The sequence below is a fragment of the Rattus norvegicus genome, chromosome 19, assembly GCF_021556685.1.
Source record: "Rattus norvegicus strain SHRSP/BbbUtx chromosome 19, alternate assembly SHRSP_T2T, whole genome shotgun sequence".
Classification (NCBI taxonomy): domain Eukaryota; kingdom Metazoa; phylum Chordata; class Mammalia; order Rodentia; family Muridae; genus Rattus; species Rattus norvegicus.
This window is the reverse complement of record NC_141552.1, coordinates 11,055,735-11,080,403: the sequence shown is the minus strand read 5'-3', so window position 1 is coordinate 11,080,403 and position 24,669 is coordinate 11,055,735. Positions and strand designations below refer to the sequence as shown.

General features: G+C 45.7%; 1 protein-coding gene across 2 annotated transcripts in view; it reads right to left on the bottom strand.

Moving 5' to 3' along the window:
- The window catches only part of Amfr (autocrine motility factor receptor), a 35,819-nt gene extending 11,201 nt beyond the window's left edge, over window positions 1-24,618 (bottom strand). Inside the window, 9 exon segments of one of the 2 annotated variants that reach the window (NM_001427144.1) lie at window positions 1,267-1,457; window positions 3,107-3,217; window positions 3,871-4,004; window positions 5,912-6,044; window positions 6,322-6,362; window positions 11,928-12,080; window positions 13,211-13,375; window positions 17,644-17,736; window positions 24,140-24,618. In NM_001427144.1, the coding sequence (NP_001414073.1) occupies window positions 1,267-1,457; window positions 3,107-3,217; window positions 3,871-4,004; window positions 5,912-6,044; window positions 6,322-6,362; window positions 11,928-12,080; window positions 13,211-13,375; window positions 17,644-17,736; window positions 24,140-24,394 (1,276 nt within the window). In that variant the 5' untranslated portion in view covers window positions 24,395-24,618. 2 annotated transcript variants of the gene reach the window in all.
- Window positions 24,619-24,669: the final 51 nt, after the last annotated feature.

Genomic DNA, 24,669 nt, shown 5'->3' with positions numbered 1-24,669 from the left:
GCATGTGTGTGTACAGTTATCTTTATGAGTCAAGGTCTCACCATGCTAACTGGATTTGTCTGGAACTCTCTATGTAGACCAGGCTGGCATACAACTCACAAAGCTCTGCCCACCTTTGCCTCCCATGTGCTCTACTACCTTTGTAGTAACAGAACCAAACCAGCTCCCTGAAGCCCTTTAGGCACTGGCCTCCACCTACTTCCCTTGAGCCTTTCAGGACTGCACCAATACTTTTACCAACTTCACTCTCAGTGACTTAACTTACATCAGCGTCTGAACAGCACCTCTCCTGAGAAAATTCCACAGCAGGATTCACAGAGCACACGGCACTGGAATTGAGGGCTCAATATCCACTGGGTAATGTGACTCGAGGGAAGATAATCACCAATACCCATGACTTTAGGATCCAAACCACAGAAACAGCCATTCTTTATGAATGAAGCAACAGGGCTCCAGTTCAGATTCCAACCGTGTACCTGAGAAGACAACTCAGGGAGCCTTCATACGTTTCCATCACTATACACTGGTTATGTGGGCTCCTTGAAGGCACACTTAATTCAGTTTACTACTTCCACTTCCAAATCTCACCCCCACCCACAGCTCCTTGTTTTGGAGACGGGGTTTTTGTGTAGCCCTGGCTGTCCTGAAAATCACTCTGTAGACTGGCTGGCCTCAAACTCATGAATATCCACCTGCCTCTGCCTTCCGAGTGCTGGGATCAAAGGCGTGCACCACTAACCACCTCACCCCACTCACTGATGGACAAAATAACCCCTCAAGTCCGCCTACTCATCCATCCACCCTGAACACTTTTGAAACTGAGGAATAAGGCAGACACGGTGGTCTGTAAGCATAACTCTGGAGAGACTGAGGCACAACAACCCTAAATTCAAGGCCAGCCTGGGATACACAGAAAGTCTGTATTAAAACTAAATAAAGGAAGTTGAGATGCAATACTAAGGCTGGCAAGATAACCCAGCAAGTGAAGGTTCTTGATGCTGAGCCTGAGAAGCCAGTTAGTCCCCAAGATCCATGATACTAGAACCAGCATTCACAAATTGCCCTCTGACCTCCACGTGTATGCCATGTAGGATATGAATACATGTACTCCAAACATAACCACACAGAATACATGAATTCAGTAAAAGGCAGTAAAAATATTTTTCAGTACTAGTAAACTCGTCGATACAGAGCAGCTTATAATGCTGACACTATCGTTTAGGAAAGAAGGCCGCATGGGGAGTGTAGAAGTTGGAGCCACTCTACCATCGAAGTGGAAGAAGTGATTGTGCTGGTTCAAGCGAGGCCTTCCTTCTGCAGCTGCTACAGGAACCAAGTTCTCGTCCAGGTTCTCTCCTTGATGGTCTTCCCTGGCACGGCTGCCGTCAGCAATGTTAAGAGACATTCTGCATGTTGGACAAGAGGTGTCTTGTTCTAGCCATGAACGAAGGCAGGAGCTATCGAAGAGTTCAAAGGGAGAGAGAGAGCATATGCAATCACTCCAGCATATTTGTGAGAAATCACCAGAATTACTATGCTTTTCTTTCTCATTTTACTTTTTTTATTTACCACTGGCCAGATCTAAATGCTGACAAATACTTGTGGCTACCACCCTCTAATCACAGACGTCTACCATCTCCTGGTTACAGTCTCCTCTCTCCCACTTCATGGCCTAGCTTCTCATCTCCAACCCCATTCAGCTACTTCAGAATCCACGTGGCTCACTCATCTGGCACTCGCCTCTTCCCCCCGTGAGCGCTCTACTCAAGTGATCTTTCTCTTCACTACCATAACTACTGACCAATATAGTTATAACCAGGGCCTCTTCTTCAGAACCCTGACTCTGCAGCTCTAATTCATTCCTCTCCATCCACCACCTCACTAGACTCCTTCAAAGGTATCCTGACTATCCTGCCTACGTCTCCTTCCTCCGTCCTCTTCCATGCTCTCACACGCTGGCTTCTATCTATTTCCACCACCACAGCACCTTTCCCCTCTGCTGGGGCTGCTCCTTGTGCCTCCCATTTTACACCCTTCCTGACCTCTGACCTGCTGCTCTTCCTTCGGTTCTCACTAAAGTTACTTCCTCCTAATCTGAATCAGATTCCTTTGTTACTGCTCGTTCTCCCCTTCCTGCCTGCCTTCCCTCCTTAGTGTTTTGAGACAGGGTTTCCCTGTGTAGCCTTGGCTATTCTGGAACTCACTCTGTGATCAGTCTGGCCTTGAACTCAGAGATTCCTCTCCCTCCTGAGTGCTGGGATTAAAGGCCTGCACCACCACTTCAGAGCCCTGTTTCTCTAAAACATACATGTCTATTAGACTTTCACATTCTAGATGTGCCTGCTAACTCATGTTCTACTCCTACATTAGACCGCAGACTCCACAAACCAAGACCTCATCTGTCATTTCTGTCTTAGCCCACAGCTCCACACAGCATCCCAACACACACAGCATCCCAACACACACAGCATCCCAACACATAAACTGTCAGGACACTGTTAACTCCAGCTCCAAAGCCCTTCTAAAAAGGAAAAACTAAAGGTGATAAGATTTAAAAAAAAATTCAATAGTCAAAAAGTCACAGGGTACCTATAAATCTATTAGTAGCAAAATATTAAATCCATGCACAAAATTATTTAGCTTAAATTCATGCACAAAATATCCATGCACAAAATTATTTAGCTTAAACAGTCTTGCTATCTCTGGACCATGAGATCTCTCCACTCTTGGAGCTTTGGAAGGGCCTAGCCTGTGACCTTTGCTATGGATCACTGGAGCGTTCTTGGTCTGGTTCCATTTCAACCCAGTTCTCTAGAATTTAAAATGGGAAAAATTTTGAAGAAAGCTAATAAATAGAAATTAAATTGGCAAATGTGGGTAAAGAACCATCTTAAGGCAAATAAAAAGAAAAGGTTCAGGAGGTTTTTTTTGTTTTTTTGTTTTTTTTAAAAAAGGCTAGTCACAGGCTCCAAGCAACATCAACAGCAAGGCCAGGCTGAGGTAACATTCCTGCTCCACTACTGGGATTATACTCAAACCCACAGAAAAAGCACTCACATTCCCAGGAGAGAAACCCACTCCCGAACTCCCTGCACACAGCTCCTACTTGTGAAAAAGATGTCCACAGGGCAGCTTCCTCGCAGCCTGCATGGAGTCCCAGCAGATGGCGCAGTCATCATTGTTGACGGCTAGTTCCTCTGCAGTGGCAACGGCAAACCTGCAGAGCACACAGCAGGCCCACACACAGCAGGCCGGGAAGAACCCATTACCTTCACACAGCCCAAGACACCGCATTATACACACAACCACTACGATGGCACAACCACAGGGCAAAACTGGTCGAGGGAAAACATTACTTTTATTCTTCATAGTTCTTAAAAAACCAAGTGAGTTCAGCACAAAACTGACTGTAGAAACAGTGGCACCTGTCAGTGACACATTCATGACATTTATGGAAATATCAGAGGACCCAAACCCCCAGAGATCCAAACTGTCCCTAAGAAGCAAAAAGAGTGCCCACTAATCCTGCACTTCTGGTTTCAGTCAGCCCGGAGCTGACAGTGAAAGTCTGCAGTGAGAGAGGAGCCACTTCCAGAAACATACATGTAAACTGTAAGCAAGACACACCTTCCCAAAACACAGAAACATACATGTAAACTGTAAGCAAGACACATCTTCCCAAAACACAGAAACATACATGTAAACTGTAAGCAAGACACACCTTCCCAAAACACACGTCAGAAGACCCCAGGAGCTTCCACTAAGCAACAACAACAATGACTAAAAATAAGAACCTTGTATCTCTGGAACCCTCCCACATTCCAGCAAGAGGTTCTATGTGATCTCGAAAAGAAAGCCATACTTTCTTACCTGGCTTCCATGTTTCCTACCACTCGCAGATAGTTCTTGTGGCGGCGGATCCTGCGCTGTACCTCATGGAACAGGTAGCGAAGTTGCATAAAGATGACCAGGCTAGCCATAGATAACCAGATGTTGCCAAATAACTGAGCAGAGAGAGAGGGAAGTAAAACATACAATGAAAATACATGTGAGGGGCTAAGGACACAGCTCAATGCTGAGTAAATGAGTAAGAGGATGAGTTAGGATCTCTAGCACCCATATAAAAAGCCAGGCCTGAGCCAGTCAGTTAATCCTAGCACTTGGGAGACAGAGGCTGGAAGACCTGTGTGTGTTCGAGGCTGGCCTGTCTACCGACAGAGTTCCAAGACAGCCAAGGCTATACAAAACACAACACAACACCACACCACACAGGTGTAACCAAGCACATTTGTAACCGCAGAGCTGGAAGGATGAAGCCAGGACAGCTCTGAAATTCACTGAGCAGTATAATTCCAGATTCAGTGAGGAAACCTGTTTCAGAATATAAAGTAGAGAACAGCAGAGGAAAACACCTCACCTCACCCTTTGACTCCACACATGGATCCATACACACATCTGTGTGCAGGTGAGCACACACATACACTAACGTACACAAACCACACACACACTCGCACACTCGCACATACACACACGTGCACACACACGCACACGCACGCACACACACACACGCTAGTAATGAAGGTACATGTACAACAGAGGCTCTTTAAAGTGAGTGAAAGGGAAATAGAACAATCTCTTGGTAAATAAATGCATGTACTTATTTGATTGCCCTAAACAATACACCTGGCTCTTCAGTCTATGTATCCATCCCACTGTCGCCATTCCTGAGTAATTAGCTTGAAATTTAAAAGCTTAATGTAAAAAGATGTCTAATCATACAAACTTACATACACATATACATATACGTACATACATTAAGTTATATAGACTTTGGGTCTTTATTTAGAGTGTAGTGTTTATTTGTAAGTTTTTTATAATAAAATTTATAAAGTTAAAAAATAAAGCAAAATGTTAAATTTTTTCATCTTCAAAAAGTACACTTATAAATGTGGTGTCCCAGTACCTTTTAAACGTTTCTGTGACGAGTTTATGAACTGCGCATTACTATACTGATTCTTACCATTATTAGTTAGATTTTTCTACCCGTCAGAGACTTACGTTCCCTTCCTACGGTGCTGAATATCCTGCAGGCGAGTGCTCTTCCCTTAGCCTCATCCCCAGCCAGTCCTTGGTATCTGAGACAAGGCCTCAGTATACACCCAGGCTGACCTTGGCTTGATGATTCCCTTGCCTTTTCTTCACAAGTTCTTTCTGACACATCAATTTAATGAGGTAGTTTTCAGTTCAAAGACTTTGATTTTAATTACAAAGGTAAAAAACATAAATCCAGAAGAAGGTAAGAGCAGTAAGAATTCCTTCCCATTACCTCTAAAGTGCAGGTGTTCAGTAGGAAAGCCACAGGTGCTATAGGAGAGGTCCCCTTTACCCTGCTCTAGGAATGCTCTACTGACTGGTCAGCAGTTAACTAAGTCTCCTAGCCCAGCACTCACCTCCTGAGCTGGGCATGCACCACCCAGAGCAGCCCCACAGCACTGCTTTCCATCCAGCTGCCAAAGGATGAGGGCTGCCCAACCACACTCCAGTCTCTTAAAGGGGTCTTCACATTAACGTGAGGATTTCATTGTTCAAATGTACAAAACCAGGGCTCCTGTCTTGAAAACCTCAGCCCTGCGCTCATGCACGCTCACTCTCTCTTCTCTCTCTCTCTCCTCTCTCCTCTCTGTCTCTGTCTCTCCTTTCTCTGTCTGTCTGTCTCTCTCTCTCCCTCTCTCCCTCCCTCTGTCTCTCCTTTCTCTGTCTATCTGTCTCTCTCTCTCTGTCTCTGTCTCTCCTTTCTCTGTCTGTCTCTCTCTCTCCCTCCCCCTCCCCCTCTCCTTCCCTTCCCCTCCCCCTCTCCCTCCCTCCCCCTCCCCCTCTCCCTCTCCCTCTTTCTCTCTCTGGGGGAACTCACCAGCATGTGAATGTGGTGCATGAGGTCCAGGGACAGGAGCATGAGCTCCATGACAAAATCGGTGTAATACACATAGGTTCCCTTTCCTTCCCAGGTCCCTTCATGGTTGAGGTCCCAGAGGTGAATTACATATCTACAATATAGACAGAAAAGGAGAAATCATGTTAATTAACTTACTATTTATTACAAGTCTTTTTTTTTTTTCCGGAGCTGGGGACCGAACCCAGGGCCTTGCGCTTGCTAGGCAAGCGCTCTACCACTGAGCTAAATCCCCAACCCCCTATTTATTACAAGTAAATCCCACTTACACATGGTATAGTTTAGTCACGCTTATATACTTAACACTACTGCATCTCAAAGTCAACTGAGCAAGTGTAAATGTCAACCACCCCTCCAACGTCTCTACTCACCTTAAAATCACATGAGCTGTCCTCACAGTCACAAGAAGAGACTGCAAAAAGAGAAATACATCTTAGCTTAATTAAAAATCTGTTTCTAAAAGCAAACAAGGTGAAAAGAGACTGGCCAAGTTTATCACCCCCAGTTGGTGAGGAATGTCTTCTAACCCAGGAGAGCAGCTCGCTCTGAGCTTTTTCCAGTTGACAGCCATGAAACAGCCCACCCTGCCCACCTCCTGGGAAAGCCTTGTGCAATGATGAGGTCCATCCCAAGTGTCAACCAACCACTTCTATCTGACAAGACTCCGCGTTACCATGATTGGTTACCTAAAAGGGTATCTGACTGGGGTGACCCTGTATTGCCAACTGCACGTCACCTACAACTGTCCTACATGGGCACAGCCTCTCTGTCCTCAAGCTTCTGCCTCCTTCATTGACCAGAACAAGGAAGAACAAAGGAATCAAACCCCAAATAAGACTCTCATGCTACTTTTTTTAACTAGAAACAGATCTTAAGAACTATTTCTTCAACCCCAGAACAGGAGTTCAAAGCCAATGTATACTGCCTGAGTATTGACTAAAAAGGTGACGTAAAGTTGTTTGTTTCTTGAAACAAGGCCTCACTATGTAGTCTTAGTTGGCCTGAAGCTATGTATGTACACCATGCTGACTTCAAGCTCAGAGCTCTCCCTGGATTCTAGGATTGTAAATATATGCATGCACCACACCCAGCCACTCACCCTACTTTAAATTTGTTTATTTTTAGGTATATCTTTTTCTAAGTTTGGCAGACTATGAACTGAAAGTTAATCAGGAAAAAGAGCAAGTAAGAATATCATCCAAATAATACTTTGTAATAAAATACTTAAGGAATCTAATTACTATATGTATGTTTTAAATAGGTCTTTTAAAGAGGAAACACATTTACTCCATACTTTCACACATTCATATTCAACTGAGTGTATTTTCTCTAAGTACTTAAATGTTTTCCTAATTTAAAAAAATTATAATATTTATTTTATATGCATGATGCATACCACATGCGTGCCTGGTGCCCTTGACCATCACCAGGGTGTAGGAATCCTGGAACTAGAGTTAAGGACAGCTGAAGGCTTCCGTGTGGGTGGCTGGGAATGAAACCTGTGTCACTGAAAGAACAGTGAGGGCTCTTAACCGCTGAGTCACCGCTCCAGCTCTGGCCCCTTTGCTGATTATATTGGTACTACATATACTCTAAATTGAATACTACTGGGCAAAAATAAACTTTAACCTTGCTTCTAACAAATTCCTAAATATTCACCCCTAATGTGTTTTGACAATAAACAAGTAGCTTCAGTATGTCTACTACATACTCTCTCTTATCCAAAGGAGGTTATGTTGTTTCTTTCTTTCCTCTTTTTTCAGACATGGTATCCTGGAATTCACTAAATAGACCATATTGGTATCTGCCTCCCAAGCACGGGGATTAAAAGCATATTTTATGTATATGTGTGTGGTATGTGTGTGGTGTGTGTGTGTGTGTGTGTGTGTGTGTGTGTGTGTGTGTATCTTTTTTTCCTTGCCTTTCCCTCCAACAGTGACACCATTTGGTCACTGCTGCCATGGCAATGGCCATACGTTCCCAGTAAAGCTTTTGGTTCAATTCCCAACTCCACCTGGGAGTAGTTATGTCACATTCCAAATAAAAGGCAGATTTCTTCTGCCCTCTCTCTCTCTCTTCTCTTCTCTCTTTTTCTCTTCTTTCTCTTGCCCCTTCCCCTTGTCTTGTTCTTCCATTAAATCTCTCCACGTGGAACCATGTTGGTTTGGTGTACTTTATCGGGAGAGCGCCAGCCAATATTTAAACAACAACAGATCAGACAGGCCTTGAACTCACAGAGATCAGCCTGTCTCTGCCTCCCAAGCACGGGGATTAAAAGCATATTTTATATATGTGTGTTTATGTATGTGTGTTTATGTGTGTGTGTGTGTTTGTGTGTGTGTGTGTGTGTGTGTGTGTGTGTGTATCTTTTTTTCCTGTATGTCCTAATGCATTGCCATATTATAATATAGGTAACCTGTCCTGGTTTACTCCTAGTGATTCCTCTGCCTCACTGTTCTTGTACACTATGATCATTATTAAGCAGATAGAGATTATTCTGTCAGCTGGAACCCCTAGGAGATGGGTCTCTAAGCATGCTTTTGGGGGTATATGAATTAGGTTAACTGAGGGAGAAAGACCCGTCCATCGGATCTGTCCACCATCCCAGCTGGGATCCTGGACTGTATAGCTAGAGGACAACTGAGCAGCAGCATACAGTCATGGCTTTCTGCTTCTTCAGGGCAAATATAATGTGACGAGCCAGCTCCCCGCTCCTGCTGCCATGTTTTCCCTGCCAAGATGGACTACATCAGGAACTATAAACCAAAATAAAGCCTTTCTCCTTTAAGTGGGTTTGTTGACGATTTTATCACAGCGACATTAAAGTAACCAGGACACTCAAACACAAGCATTAGGACACTGCTGTAGGTGATCAAATAAGTAAACCGGTCAGTAAATGATCAGCAGGCGAGCAGCATGTGCAAATGGACGTCCTAACCAATAAATGACTCATGCTCCAGGCAGCACAGCACCCGAGTCATTCTGCTCCTCAAGGATAGTGCAGAACGTACAGCTTATATACTGTGGGGCTAAGTGGAGAAGCTGAGTAGGAGAGTGCACATACACGGAGATTAAATGCAGCACCAAAAAACCAAAACTTAAGAACTGTTATTTCCAGAATTTTCCATTTAATAATTTCAGCTAGCAGCTTACCGAAGATAACTCAAACTGTAGAGAGTAAAATTAAAAGTATCCAGTATATTTCATTTTTCCAACTAGCAATTACAGGTAAAAGTAATTACCAAGTTGGTATTTGGCTGAAGAAAAGCTGACATATTACTTATGGAACATAAAGAGCACAAACATATTGAAGAGATGGCTCGGAGGTCACGAGAACTCGCTGCCCTTGCAGAGGATCTAGGTTTGGATCTCAGAACCCACAAGGTGGTTCATAGGCCTCTGGGATTCCAGTTTAAGGAGGTCCAATGTCCTCTTCTGACCTCTGACAGCAAGAGGGATGTACATGCAACACATACATACATGCAGGCAAAACACTTGGACACATAAAAAATATACTAAATAAATCTAGAAAAAGATTTAAGACAAAACCTCTGGGCTTGGGTGCTGGAGAGTATGCTGCTCTTCCAGGGATCAGTGCTCAGTGCCCAGCACCCATGGCAGCTCCCAACTCCAACTCCAGTCCCAAAGGACCCAACGCCTTCTTCCAGCCTCCACAGGCACTGCTCACACAGCCTCCACAGGCACTGCTCACACAGCCTCCACAGGCACTGCTCACACAGCCTCCACAGGCACTGCTCACACAGCCTCCACAGGCACTGCACACACAGCCTCCACAGGCACTGCTCACACAGCCTCCACAGGCACTGCTCACACAGCCTCCACAAGCACTGCACACACAGCATCCACAGGCACTGCTCACACAGCCTCCACAGGCACTGCTCACACAGCCTCCACAGGCACTGCTCACACAGCCTCCACAGGCACTGCACACACAGCCTCCACAGGCACTGCTCACACAGCCTCCACAGGCACTGCACACACGGCCTCCACAGGCACTGCACACACGGCCTCCACAGGCACTGCTCACACGGCCTCCACAGGCACTGCACACACGGCCTCCACGGGCACTGCACACACGGCCTCCACGGGCACTGCACACACGGCCTCCACGGGCACTGCTCACACAGCCTCCACGGGCACTGCTCACACAGCCTCCACGGGCACTGCTCACACAGCCTCCACGGGCACTGCACACACAGCCTCCACGGGCACTGCACACACAGCCTCCACGGGCACTGCTCACACAGCCTCCACGGGCACTGCACACACGGCCTGCACGGGCACTGCACACATGGCCTCCACGGGCACTGCTCACACGGCCTCCACGGGCACTGCTCACACAGCCTCCACGGGCACTGCTCACACGGCCTCCACGGGCACTGCACACACGGCCTCCACGGGCACTGCACACACGGCCTCCACGGGCACTGCACACACGGCCTCCACGGGCACTGCTCACACAGCCTCCACGGGCACTGCTCGCACGGCCTCCACGGGCACTGCACGCACAGCCTCCACAGGCACTGCTCACACGGCCTCCACAGGCACTGCTCACACGGCCTCCACAGGCACTGCTCACACGGCCTCCACAGGCACTGCACACACGGCCTCCACAGGCACTGCACGCACGGCCTCCACAGGCACTGCACACAAATGGCGCACATACATAGACAAAACACCAACATATGAAAAATAAACATCTTTAATTTTTAATTGGGTTTCTACCAGAGAAAAATGATTATCTTTAAGAAAAATGGTATCTTCTTTAAGTTTTTAGAAGTATTTTATTTTTAAATATTTAGGGAGGATAGCCCACATCTGTGAGTGTGCAAGAAGCACTCACTGGACTCAGCCTCAGGATATTAAAGACAAAAGAGGAAACCCCAGATTTCTGTAAGTTTGAGTCCAGTCTGAACTACATAGAGTTCCAGGCCAGCCAGAGCTGCATAATGAGACCAACTCTCTAAATAAATAAATAAATAATAATAAAATTCATAGAGGACTAGAGACAACTCTTGCCTATCATGACAGAAAGCCCTAAGATCAATCTCCAGCAACACACACGTGCATACATACACACACACACACACACACACACACACACACATACACACACACACACCCCTTTAAAGTAATAAACATAGTTTAAATAATTATATAAATTTTTATTTGGCTCTAAAAATTATAATAAATATTCACCACAAACCATTTCTTTTATATCGTGAAAACACTGCTTTTCCTACTCTAGAGGAAGAGTACTTGAATTGCATTTGCCATTCTGAAACCTCAAACAGTTCACACACTAGGCTTCAGGGTCTCCTCCTCTACCATGAGCAGAATTAATAAGGAATCAAATGTGTAAAGAATTTGAAATGATTCCTGCTGAGCTGTGGACCAGTGGTAGAGGACTTGCCCAGGATGTCAAAATCCTACATTTAATGCCCAGCTCTGAAAAAAAAAAAAAGTTCCCACAACAATCCCTAGCACGTTCTACGTGTACATGGAGGCCGAACAAGGGTGCCAGGTATTCTGCTCTGTCTACCTTTGTCTTACTGTCCTGAAACAAGGTTCTCTGTGAGCTCAGAGCCAGCCTACCAAGCAAACCCAGCACGCCCGCCCCTGCTCCACACAGCACTAGGCTCATAGCATGTGCACACAGCCACACCTAGCTTTTCACCATGGTGCTGGGATTCAAACTCAGGGCCTCATGCTTGCACAGTGCTCTTACCTGCCAACCCAGCCCCTAGTCTTGAATTGTTGAGAAAAATGAATCTCCAAGGGTTATATGAAATAAGTTATATAAAAGCATTCAGTACCAGCACCCAATGAAAGTGGGAAAACAGTAAATGCCAGTTAAAGTCAAAGACCAAATATCTTTTAAAGCAATACCATCCACCCTCTGGTCTTGAACATGTTTAGTAATCTAATCAGAGACAGCCTGTGCCTGGCACCTTACCTCTGCAGCCATGAAAGCCAAGGTGTGCATGCCATGGGTGTAGCCTGTGACGCAGCAGACAACTGCAAGTCCACAGCAGGAGAGCAGCATAGCAATCAGCAGGGACAGGACTCTCCCATGGCTGCTCATCGGTGTGGTGGGAGAAAAGGAAAGCTGAAAGGGGCAGGACAGACAGACAGTGAGTTCATTCCTCCACCATGGCAACTGCCCTCAGAATTCAAGATCAAGCTTGGTGTCTTTGCTTGGAACACCCTACTAACAAAAAAGCCCAAATTCTACTGTGACCTAAATACACGAGCTGAGATTTATAGATCTTTATCATTTAATTTCCCAGACATGATATGCACTACATTTCCATTTCATATTCTCCAGTGTCCCCCCTACCATGAGATTACAATCTCTAGAAGGATACTCAATTAACTAACATTTTATAGGACTCAGAACAGTGTCCTTTTCTGCTGTGTTTCTGCTTGTCTTGCAGAATTCACTTGGAGGCCTAGCCTGTTAGGGTAGGACAAGGGAAAGGAATCGGGAGCCTGGTATGTTGATACTAGACAAGGACAAGTAAACGCCTGGAAAGGAAACCTGGAGCTATAACTACCGCTGTACTGGATGCTGGCTACAATCGGCCCAGAAAGGAAGGCTAGCAGCTCCTATCTGTAAGAATGGGAACTGGAAAAGAAAGAAAGCCTTCAAGAGAAAGATCAACTCACAAAGACCTGCAAGGCCATCTCCATGAACACTGACTGAAGAGCGGGACACAAGGTCCTAGAGTGGGCTCAACTGGGAGGCTGCTTCAGACATGATTACCTCAGCCTGTGTGAGGTGCTCACAGGCACAGTCTGACGAAGTCTCAGGCAGATCTTACAGCCAGATGGGAAGCAGAGGCAGCTCACTCAGTCTGGACCCAAGAACAGTATAACCAGTGAGAAAGAAAGCTCCACCAGCCAGGGCAAGAGAAGAAAGACGGGAGAAGACTAAGCCGGAAGCCTCCAGAAGAGCTCAGGTTGTATACAGGGTACTCATTAAGGCTCCTTCACACTCTGATCTAAGACAAGGCTAGGAGTGGCTGTAGGGTTGGGGGATGGAGGTGAGGGAGCTCCCTAAAAACAGGCATCCTACCGCTGCAGGCAGAAGTTCCTCAGGAAACAGGCCATAACTAAACTAGCAGTCCTTAGAGCTGCCCGTGACGTGCAATCCTGTGACTTTCTCACACTGCAATTCATGTCAAACCTAGCACACATATGTGACTGAGAAAAGAAAGAGGCTGGCCAAAAACTCACGTATTCAAAGCGGTCTTTGCAGAGCTGGACCATCAGATGCAGGAAAACAAGTCCAGCAAACCAGAGACACCACATCACCACCTCCTCCACAGTCTGGACATTCAGCACTCCAAAAATGAAAATGAACTTGTAGAAAATAAAATTCCAAAACTTGTCTTTGAGATGCTAAAAAGGAAAAAGTTTATAACGGTGAGCTCCAGCATACCAAGTCAACTTAGTACATGTTAACAACATGAAAGCAGCCTACAGCACACTCTGTGCAGAAGGCAAGGAAAATAGTTATTTCATAATGGGAAGAGGTAAGACAAAGTCATCTGTGAACTGAAACTTGTAATCTGAAACAGTTATGACATTTCAGCCATTAAAAAACCTTATTTTATATTTTATATGTTCAGCAAGGTTATCGGTATTTTTTTAAAGACTTCAGTAAAAAATAGAAAAGATTAAACTTTCTAAGCAATCAAAAAATATAGAAGTGGCTGCAGGGACGGCTCAGCAGGTGCTTATCAAGCAGCAGGAGGACCTGAGCTGGGAGCCCTCCCACCCAAGTAAACCCAGCGGGAGAAGCACAGTGTAACCCCAGTTCTGAAGGGCGGAGACAGCAGCCCCTCGCAGCTCACTGGCCAAGCAGTCTAGTCAAACTGAGGAGCTCCAGCTCCAGTGAGGCCTGTCTCAGAAAGTAAAATGGAAAGGGTCAGAGAGATGTTTCCTGGTTAGGAGCTCTTACTGCTTCTGCAGAGGATCTGGCTGGGTTCCATTCCCAGCACCCACAAAGCTTATGGTGCAGTAAACTCATGCAAGCATAGAAACAAAAATACGTTGTTTTAAAAAGAAGTGCAAAGCAATGGAGAAAGTCCTTCAAAGTCAACCTTTGGCCTCCACACATGCAAATACATGTATACATACTCACATACACAACGTGCACACATATAAATACGCTCCACAAACAAAAAACTAATAAAAATCAAAAGGCAGAAGAGGAAGGAGAGGCTGTAATCAGGGTGTAAAGTGAATAAATAAACGAAAAAATTAAAAGGCTACTTGCCAGTATATAATCAATAAAATATTTAAACTGTATCTATGCCTCTAGGTTGTATCCGCCTACAATCCTAGCACTTGGGAAGCCAAGCTGGGCTGCACAGGACCCTGCACTAATAAAACAAAACAAAAACCAAAACAAACACTATTAAAATAAAATAATGTCCTTAATATTTATTTTTTCCCTTTGATATGCAAATATTTTCATTTTTACACAGTTTTCTCTCATCTCTCATTTTTGTGAGAATCTACCAATGCCAGTAAATATTCTCTAGGTATATTAGCATAGTGTCTTAATGGTGACAGACACAAATTGTTAATTTTCCCCTATCCACAGAATATTTAATCAAATTACATACATTTGAATGAGTTTCTACCTCAGCACTGTTGAAAAAAAGGTCACAAATGTTTTATGGTTTCTAACAATTGTCACCTGATTTCTAGACAAGCTGCGTAAAAAGTCCCATAAGCAGTAGACTTTGACTTCTTTGCTATGTTTTTAATTGTTATGTGTGCGTGTGTTGTCTGTGTGTTGTATCTGCACCACATGAGTGCCTGGTGCTCCCGGAGGTCAGGAATATTGGAACAGCCAAGACTGGAGTCAGATGGTTGTGAGCCACCACGTGGTTTCTGGGAACCTAACCCAGGTCCACTGCAAGAACAAGTACTCCTAACTGCTGAGCCCTTACACTCCTTTACACAATAAAAACTTTCAGTCTTAAAAATCATCACTTTCTTGGGGCAGAGGAAAAGGTGGGGACACAATAGATGAGTTCTAGTAGTTACAGATACTAAAATATCTGATTACCTAGCTATTGATGGATAAAGGTAAGAATGAACTTAAAACTTTTTGTTTGGTTGGTTTTTGTTTTTTGGGTTTTGTTTTGTTTTGTTTTGTTTTGAGACAGTATCTCTCTATATAGCTCTGGCTATCCTGGAACTCACTCTGTAGACCAGGCTGTCCTCAAACTCAGAGATCTGCCTCTCTGCCTGCCTCTGCCTCCTGAGCATGTGTCACACTGCTCAGCAAAAGCATGAGACTTAGATATGATTTTAAGGACTGCACACATTTTACGAATTTAAACTCAAGTTGAAGCTGGGCGTGTGGCTGGGTGATACCTATGATCTGCACTTGGAGCTGGAAGGCAGAGGCAGGAGGGTCTTGAGTTTGAGGTCAGCAAGACCTCACATAGAGAATTCCTCTGAGAGTTCAAACACTGCCCTGACTACACATGCTGTGTTCAGAGAACAAAGTGAACTCAGGAGACTGGCTGAGTCTTATAGCTCTACCCACCAGAGGCAGATGCCCAGGAGCAGCACTGCACTCTCACACAGTGTATACAGCTAGTTTGACCCTGGTTCTGAACACCAGGTCCCAAGAAAGTAAACCTGGAATCCTGGGTAAACATCTGTTTCTAGGGCAGGAAAGGTAGGAGACCTTGAAATATCACTGTTGTGGTTTCTGGCTCTGCCAGTGGTGTCCTTGACATGACGCATCTCCACTTCCCAAGTCATAAAGTGGGTCTTGGTATAATAGCCTATGTCTCACACAATAGTTGGTAAGTTAAAGAGAATATACATATAATATATAGTGTGTTTGTGTGTGTAAGTATATGTAAAGTGCTTTTTAAACTGCCATAACAGGCAGTAAATGTTTTAAATATTTGTAAAAACTCTCTGGCTGGAGAGGTGCTGAGTGTGTCTGAGCAGTAACTGCTCTTATGAGGACACGACTTCACATCCCTGCACCCACATGGTACCTAAGAACCATCCATGAACTGTAACTCCAGTTCTAGGGATCCACTCCTTCTCGCCTCCACAGGCACCAGGCAGTTATATACATGTAGGTAAAACACTCATACACATAACCAAATCTTCAAAAACAAACTCAAGAAAAAGAAAGAAGACAACTCGCACCAACCTAAGCCTCTATTTAACACTGCAGCATTTATCCCACTCTAGGTTCTCAGTGTCCTTGCCTCTAATATCACTCTTATTTCTTAAACTTTAAGCACTCATGGAACAAACCTATGTCAATTCTTTATTCTTAGTGTAAAACAGTTCTGTTTTGGGGGGAGGGAGTGTTCAGACATGGTTTCTCTGTGTAGCCTTGGCTGTCCTGGGGCTTACTCTGTAGATCAGGTTGACTCAAAGGTCCATCTGCTTCTGCCTCCTGAGTGCTGGGATTAAAGGTGTGCACCACCAACATCACCCAGCTTCAAAATAGTTCTTAATAAACACTACTGGATGTCATTCATCATAAAGTAAGCTGACAGACATAAGCATAACAGATGTGATCTAGACTGAAAAGGCTGAGTTGGCCAACAGCAAAAGCTTCAAATACTTGAAGGTAATGTCTTCCGTGAATTTTGACCTGACACTAGGCACAGAGCAAACAAAGCATCAAAGGCCTGCTGCTGCACTCAGACAGACAGACAGACAGACACTGCTGCTGCACTTAGACAGCCTGCCACTGCTGCTGCACTCAGACAGACAGCCACTGCTGCTGCACTCAGACAGACAGCCACTGCTGCTGCACTCAGACAGACAGCCACTGCTGCTGCACTCAGACAGACAGACAGCCACTGGCCTGCTCCATTTCCTGCTCAGAAAGAACCAAAGCTTTGAAGAAGGAGGAATTTTTTAAGGAAAATTTGAAGAATGAAGTACGAAGAACAGAGCTTCTGAGGCAGAAGTGACAGTCATCCCGGTACTGGGTAGCTGAGATGTGAGGACTGCTGAGTTCACAGGCAACCTGCTCTACAAAGCAAGCTCCAGGCCTGCAGAACTACATAGCAAGGTCCTGTTTCAACAAAACCAAACCATGAAGAAAAAGTTATAATGGAATAGCTTAGCTATACCAAGTACAACTAAACAAAATATTTTATCAAAGCTAGCTTCTCTAGTCTTATTCTTGGGCTGGGATTACCAAGATCTCATTGGGAAACTCTTCCCAAGTAGGAAACTCTACTCTTGGGAAACACATCCTGAAGTATCTACCTGGGGTAAAATTATACAATGTCCCCTACTTAATTCAAATAGATTAGAAAATCTATGTAAGTGGCTCTAAGGACTGGGGAGATGGCTCAGAGCTACAAGCCCTTGTGACAGTGTCCAGTTCATTAAGAGCACAGCCGAAAAAGTAAAATGGAGAACAAGAGGAAGACTTAAAGTTCTCCTCCACACGTGCCAAATATAGGTGTGCACTCAGGCCCACCCGTGTGCATATGCAACACACAGACACGTGAATGCGCAGACACACACACACTCAAACACGCACACACACATGAATCTGGATGAAGTACAACAGTTCTTTGCATATACATGAAACTTTTCTATATGTCTGAAATAAGACAGCATTTTAAAAATTTCTTTGCAAGTATCTGTTCACTTACCTGTCTTTCACTCACTCGAAGAGGGCCAAACACAATACACTGGATAAGCTTAGCCACCAACATCAAAACACAGCAAGCAGTATTCACCAGAACCTGCACATAAACCAAAGAAAGGAAGTTTAGTTCCGGTGAGACACAAATACAGTGTACAATTTCTGATGAGCCTTTCAGTTTTCTAACAGAGCAAGCTAAGTGTTACTGATGCGAAAGGGGAAAGGCATGGGGAGGAGAAGCACAGGCTTCACAGCTCATTGAGTTAGACCCCTGCCCCAATGGGGTACCTCTAGCAGGCTGCCTTCCTCAGATTTGACAGAACCCTATGGAAACTCTATTGTCTCTGTGAAACTGTATATAACAAACTTGGCATGATGGCATACATCTGTAGTCCACACACTAGGAAGGCTGGGGCAAGCTGACTGAAAGCCCAGTCCAGACACTGTCTCGATAAATAAGTAACCACAAAAAGTATGCACCTTCATTCCCACATGGACTTTTAGACCAGAGAGATAGCTATCGGATACCTGGTCTAAAAGTCACATGATCGGTAAAATCCACAACTCAAGGATGCTGCCCTGACAAGTGGAGGAGGGTAGGACTATGGTCTCAAAAGTATCAGGTAATGAAGAGGGACTACAAACTGGAAAGATACTCTGGATACCAGTGCCAAAAAAAGGCTACCTTCCACATTTGTTGGCAAAACTTTTTTCTTTAAAATAATTTAAAAATGGGTATTTTCAGACCTAAACAGCAGTCATCTTTCCCTGACTTTGGCTGTTGCTGTTGTTTTGAGATGGATTCCCATGTACCAAAGACTGGCCTTGAACTTTTCCTCCTGTCTCCAGGTCCTACGCACTAGGACTGTAAGCATGTGCCACCACGCCCACCTGGTCTATCCCCTCTATTTTTAAAAGCAAATTATAAGGGAGGAGGGAGAGGGAGGAAAGGACAGGGGGGAGGAGAAGAGAGAATATGATGAAAAGGTCCTTTAAGAAAGCAAACTCCCTCCCATCTCTCCAGGTTCCCTTTGTTTCCCCACCACGCACTCCTGCGGAGGAACACATAATGGAAGCCCTACTCGGTACAAAAAATAAAGTGTGCTTAGTTCTGGGGCCAGGAAGTAAGATATTTTTAAAGGATTAAAACAAAAATAGTTCCCCTAGTATGTTGGGGTTTACTGTTTGGTACTTAACTGGTCTAAAGTCACATGATTGGAAAACCATTCAATTAATCAGGTAGAAAAAAACAGTTGATCAAAAATCCTACAGCTTTTCGACTGGTTATGTAAGAACCTAGTTCAAAACACTTCAGCTCACACCTTTAATTCTAAGATGTCAGAGATTTTTGGAAGTGGGAGTATAAGTTTAACTTTAAAAAAAAGATTTAAGAAAAATCATTTGTGTGCCTAAGTGAGAGAGAGCGAGAGCGAGAGCGAGAGCGAGAGCGAGAGAGAGAGAGAGAGAGAGAGAGAGAGAGAGGTGTATGCTGGTGCCTATGGAGACAGAAGAGTGTTGGATTCCCTGAAGCTACAGTTTGGTGTGACGGTGAACTACCACGAGGCTGATGGGACTGAACTAGGGCCTTGTGGAAGAGCAGGAAGTGCTCTTCACTCTGAAGCATTTTCCCAGCCCCTCAAAGAAACTTTTTAATACATAATTTTTCAAGTCAAAAACTTAAAAAAGCTTAACTGAAAGTAGTAAAACTAAGTTTTCTTCATGACTCGGTGCAGTGGTTTTTTTTTTGGCTAGAGAAGTAATGACAAACTAAGTCGGAGTTCAAAGTCAGCTCTTCCTGTCTCCAGCTTTCCCCCATTCCTTGAGCAATTCCTAAATGCACTGCATTTGTGTTTTAAACTCAAATGATGATATGTAAACCAAAAAAAACCTGCTTTTAAAAATTATGCTCCAACCAAGCTGGAAGAGCTCAGTCGATTTCTTTAAGATACCATATTTGCCTGGTAAGGGAGGTGGTATGAGGGTTGTGGTTTTGATGACATCTCTTCTAACTTATATGATTGAAGTTTCTACTGAGTGGCAAAATACAAGGGAAGCCCACCTGTTACAGATCTACTTCAACACCTTAACATTTTTATTGTCAGGTTTCTGAAAAGAAATTTTATTTAAAATGTTATTTTTGAGATTTTATTTAAGTGTTTGGGTGTTTTACCTGCATGAATGCCTCTGTGTGTGTGTGTGTGTGTGTGTGTGTGTGTGTGTGTGTGTGTGTGTGTGTGTGTGTGTGTGTGTGTGTGTAGGAGTTGATTATCAGACTGGCAGTTGTGAGATCCCACATGAATGCTGGGAATTGAACCCAGGTCCTCTAGAAGAGCAGCCAATTACTGAGCCATCCTCCCAGCCCAATCTCTTTTATAAAGATTTTCTTTGATATTAATTACACATGTGTGCCTGTGTACTCTCAAAGCCCATGGAAGTCAGGGATAGCAGATTCTCCTAGACCTAGAGTTACAGGCAGTTGTGAGCAGCCTAACATCGGGTGCTGGGACCACACTGAAAGTTCCTCATAACTCTGGGGTTCCATCACCAATACCTAAACATTTCTATTTTAATCTAAATGGATGACTTGAAAATCAGCATGTCACCTGGCAGTGGAAACACAGGCCTTTAGTCCCAGCACTTGGAAGGCAGCACTCTGTGAGTTTTAGACTGGTCTGGTCTACAGAGTTAGTTCCAGGACAACAACAGCTACACAGAGAAACTCAGTTTGGAGGCAGGGGGGGTGAAATGCCCCATGTCTATAAAGAGCCTCACCTGGGGACAGACCTGTAATCCCAGCCATGTGAGAGACTGAAACAAGAGGTCGAGACTGCAAAACTGGCCTGGGCCATTTACCCAGACCCTGTCTCAAAGCAAAGAAAGGAATGGGGAGAAGGGAAGAAGGAGAGGGAAAAGAAAGCACAAAGCTACTGGCAGAAAATGTATTTAAAAAGAAATAACCTAGGGGTTGGGGATTTAGCTCAGTGGTAGAGCGCTTGCCTAGCAAGCTCAAGGCCCTGGGTTCGGTCCCCAGCTCCGAAAAAAAGAAAAAAGAAAAAAAGAGAAGAAAAAAAAAAAAGAAAGAAATAACCTTTATAAGAACACCAAGGCAATACAGATTGGAAGAACTAAAATATTTTTAAGGATCTAAATTGTGCTCTATTGGAATATTTTAATGATTTTCAACAATGAACTACTCTACATCTAATTATGAAAAAAAAAGTGTTGGGGCTGGGATGGTTCAGTGGTTAAAAGCACTTGTTGCTCCTACAGAGAACCCACTTGGTTCCCAGCACACACATCATGGCTCACAGCCATCTGGCACTCCTGTTCCAGAGGAACCAATGCCTTCTTCTGACCTCCAAAGGCACCAGGCAGGTGTGCAGTATACATTTATATACGTAAGCAAAGCACTCATACCCATAAAATAAATCTTTATAAAATAAAGAGAAAAGCTTTAACTTCACAGGTATTACGTCATCCCAATAAACACAGTAACCTACCTCTCACTCTCAACTGAAAATATACTGAGCCACGTATGGTGGCCCAGGCCTGTAACTCTACCCCTGGGGAGGCTGAGGCAGACACTCTGGGACTAACAGCGGGCAGCACACGACTCGGTACTAAGCAGCCAGACTTAGTCTCCAAAACCAGAAAAGAAAAAGAAACTCAACAAAACAAGATTCAGCTGCTCAAAGGAACCTAAGGGGAGCATCTGTCCTTCCAGGTAATCCTGACACTCCTGCAGAGTTGACAAGTCGGCCCAGACTTCAAAAGCCCCAGAGTACGGAACAAACTGAGCCTGATCTGAACAGCCGCTTCACTTAGACAATAGTGAGGAGCTATTTTAAAATGTTATCTGCACAACACACACTACTAATTTCTTTCACAGGCAGAATCCAATCAAGCTAAAAAAAAAAAAAAAGTTCCCCAGACCACTGTACAAGAACAGAAAAATGGAGTGCTCATGTCCATCACTGGAGGCTTCATAAACGGGCAACGGGCATCCAGTGGATCCACAGGAGGGGCCGAGAGCATCAGCCCAGGAAGGGTACATACCGATATGTCAAGGTAACTTCAGATAAAAGTTCAAAGAAGCATCCAGCTCGGAGAGAATAAAAAGCAGGTGTAGGTGTGAAACAGAGCATGCTCACATGCATACACGCGTAAGCCACAGAAATGAACTGGGTAAAGGACTTGAGACACCGGCTGTGTTAAGGCCAGCATCAATTACAAGACGGAAAGGGAAGCAGGTGCAAGGAGCAGAGATTCCCTTTCCCTGTCTGTCACCTTTGTTTACTTTGACCTTTGAAACATGAACTTGTAGGATCTGTCTAAAAAGTTTTAAGTTTAGAACTAACCGAACCAGTTCTGAAATTCCAACTACTTTTCTCACTCCATGTGGCAGAGGAGTGGCAAACCAAAGATGGCTGTCATAAGCAACAAGTCAGCCTGAGCGCCACACCTGGAGAGAGGGAGCCGCAAAGGCTTCTCACCTCCTGTCTCTCACTGGGTCAACTCCTCTTACCTCTGGTCTCCTTCTAAGCCAGAAAAGCTGTAGTCGGTCCTTCCCCACACAGCACTCCTACCTAGAAACCCCACCGGGTCTATGTGTTCTATGTGTCTATGTGTTCACCTATCATAAGCTGCCTTATTTGCCTTATTTGCATATGAGTCATTTAAGGGTAGGGGAAGTGCTGTTGGCAGCTGTGTCTTCCAGAGTGCTGCAAATGGCACCTCTGAAGGGTCTGTTTCTGCCTGTGCTAATCCCAACCCTCCCGAGATACTACTGCAATGTGTTCTACAAAGACAAGCTCTAGAGAGTCGAACAACTAGTAAGATTTGCCACTGGCAACTCACAAAGGACAGGTTCTTGTCTATCTTGCTTGACGTTGGCAGACAATGGTTTGTGTTTATGGGGGTCATGGGGGGGTGGTTAATGTCCAAGGCTTATGGGTGGGGCTCAAGAAGCATCCATTTTGACAAAGGCCCACCACACTGTCACTCAATGTTCCTGCCAGGCCCAGGGAAAGCCTTTTGAGTGCTGAAGCTGTTAGAGCACAAAGTAAACACTAAAGGAAAAACAATGGTCACAGCACATCCAAGACAGATCTGGGCAGACACTGTGCAACCAACATAAGCATGCCGAAACTCCACAGAGGAGATGGAAGGAAACCGAATGGAGAACTGGGGAACAAGGATTCAAAGGAGGGAATTAACCTGCACGAGGGAAGAATGTATAAAGAAAGAGAACGTTTCTTAAAAACGACAATTCTCAGAAAAAAACCAAAAGGCCTTAGATTAATGTTTTATGGAGAGGTATTAACCTTGGAATTTGAACATGGGTTTTGCAAGAAGAAACTTACGGGAAAAAAATCATTAAACAATACTACTGACTGTTTCATTAATACAAATAATGGTTCCTGTTCTCTCAGGCTTAAAACAAGGTATCAAAGACTACCTACAGTATAGTCTTCACCCTTGTGAAAGGCACAATTCTAAGTTTCTTATCCTAAAGATGAACAGTTCGTCTTTTCACAGGAGTAGAGAAAGGGGAACTTCACCCTTCACTGCCTTCTATAAACTATGTACCAAAGGACCAGGAGGCCTAATCTACAGCCCACGATTTTCACAAATCCCATTGCTTCCTGATGAAGCACAGTGGGAATAATTACAACAAATGAGATGCGTTTAGTTCTACAAACTTGGAACATTAACCCCTCAGTCATTTGCAGCCTACTCTAGAAGCCGAGCAAGGGGACGAGAACCCACCAAGCCGTAGGAAATCCAAGTGATAATTTTTAAATCCTGGAGCAACTTTTCATATTTCTGAGGGTTTCGTAGAAGAGGCACTCAAGTGCAAGGTGAGAGCAAAATTTTCTCAGATCTGCCCAGCCTAAAATGATGTAATAAACGAAGCCAGTACTTGTGCCATGTGAACGTTGCTTATCTCGCACCGGCAGACAAACCAGAACCCTTGTTTTAAAATGGATCGCAAAGGAAGAGCTGCCACACCAATCCGAATGTTTTGCTGCCTTCTGTCAAAAGGGAACAGACACGAACCGTCGTGAAAAAGAAAAAAAGGATGTTGCTGGTCTGTTTGCTTAGCGTCCACCGGGGCTAATCCATTGCCAAATAGCAACATTTCGAAGTTGTTTTGTGAAGAGTAAAATGTCCCCCCTAACTCTGGGCCCCCTCTTCATCCGCAATCCTCCCCCAACGACGCCGAGCTGGACCCGACTTGTCCGGGCTCCTCACTGCCTCGGGTCGCTGCGCCCCGCCGCCCTGGAGTCCGCGGGCCCCACCGCCCTTGCCTCGGCTGTTCTTCGCAGCCGGACACCTTCACTACGCGGCCCGCCACGCTCGCAGCGCCGCTCGGCCTCGAGCCCCACGCGAGGGCCAGTCTAGCCTCAGTCGGGGTCAGGGCCCGGCCACGCCCCCCTGCGGATAATGGGTGACATGGCGGCTCCCGCCCGCCCCCGCGCCCGGCCCGCAGCCTCGCTCACCCACACGAACAGGCTGTCCGACAGCAGGTACTGGGCCACGTCGCGGACCCGGGGGCCGCCGGGGGTCAGGCGCGCCGGCGCGAGCGCCTCGGGCTGCAGTGGGGCCGTTAGCGGCTCCGGCTCGCCCGACCCGTCCTCGGGCTGGCTGAGGGCGCGGTAGGCGCTGACGATGGTGCCCAGCAAGGCCAGGCCGCTGAGGCCCGTGTAAGTGCGGAGGCTGGGCCACGGGAAGCGCTCGAGGAAGAGCAGCGGCATGGCGGCGGCGGCGGGCTCCGGCGCCCGAGGCTCCCCGCGCTGCGGCCAGGCGCCTGCGGCGGCCTCGAGAACGGCGCCCACGGGCTCTGGCGTCGCTGCCGCCGCCGCTGCCGCTGCCGCTGCCGCCGCCGCCGCGCCGGGCCGGGCCGGGCCGCTCCTGGCTGCTCGCGCCGCTCCGCCCCGCGCCGCTCCCGCTGCTGCCCCTGCCGGCGCGGAAGAGCCTCGGCGGACTCGGGGCGGGCCACCGCCCCTAGCGGGTCGCGGGCGGGACGGGC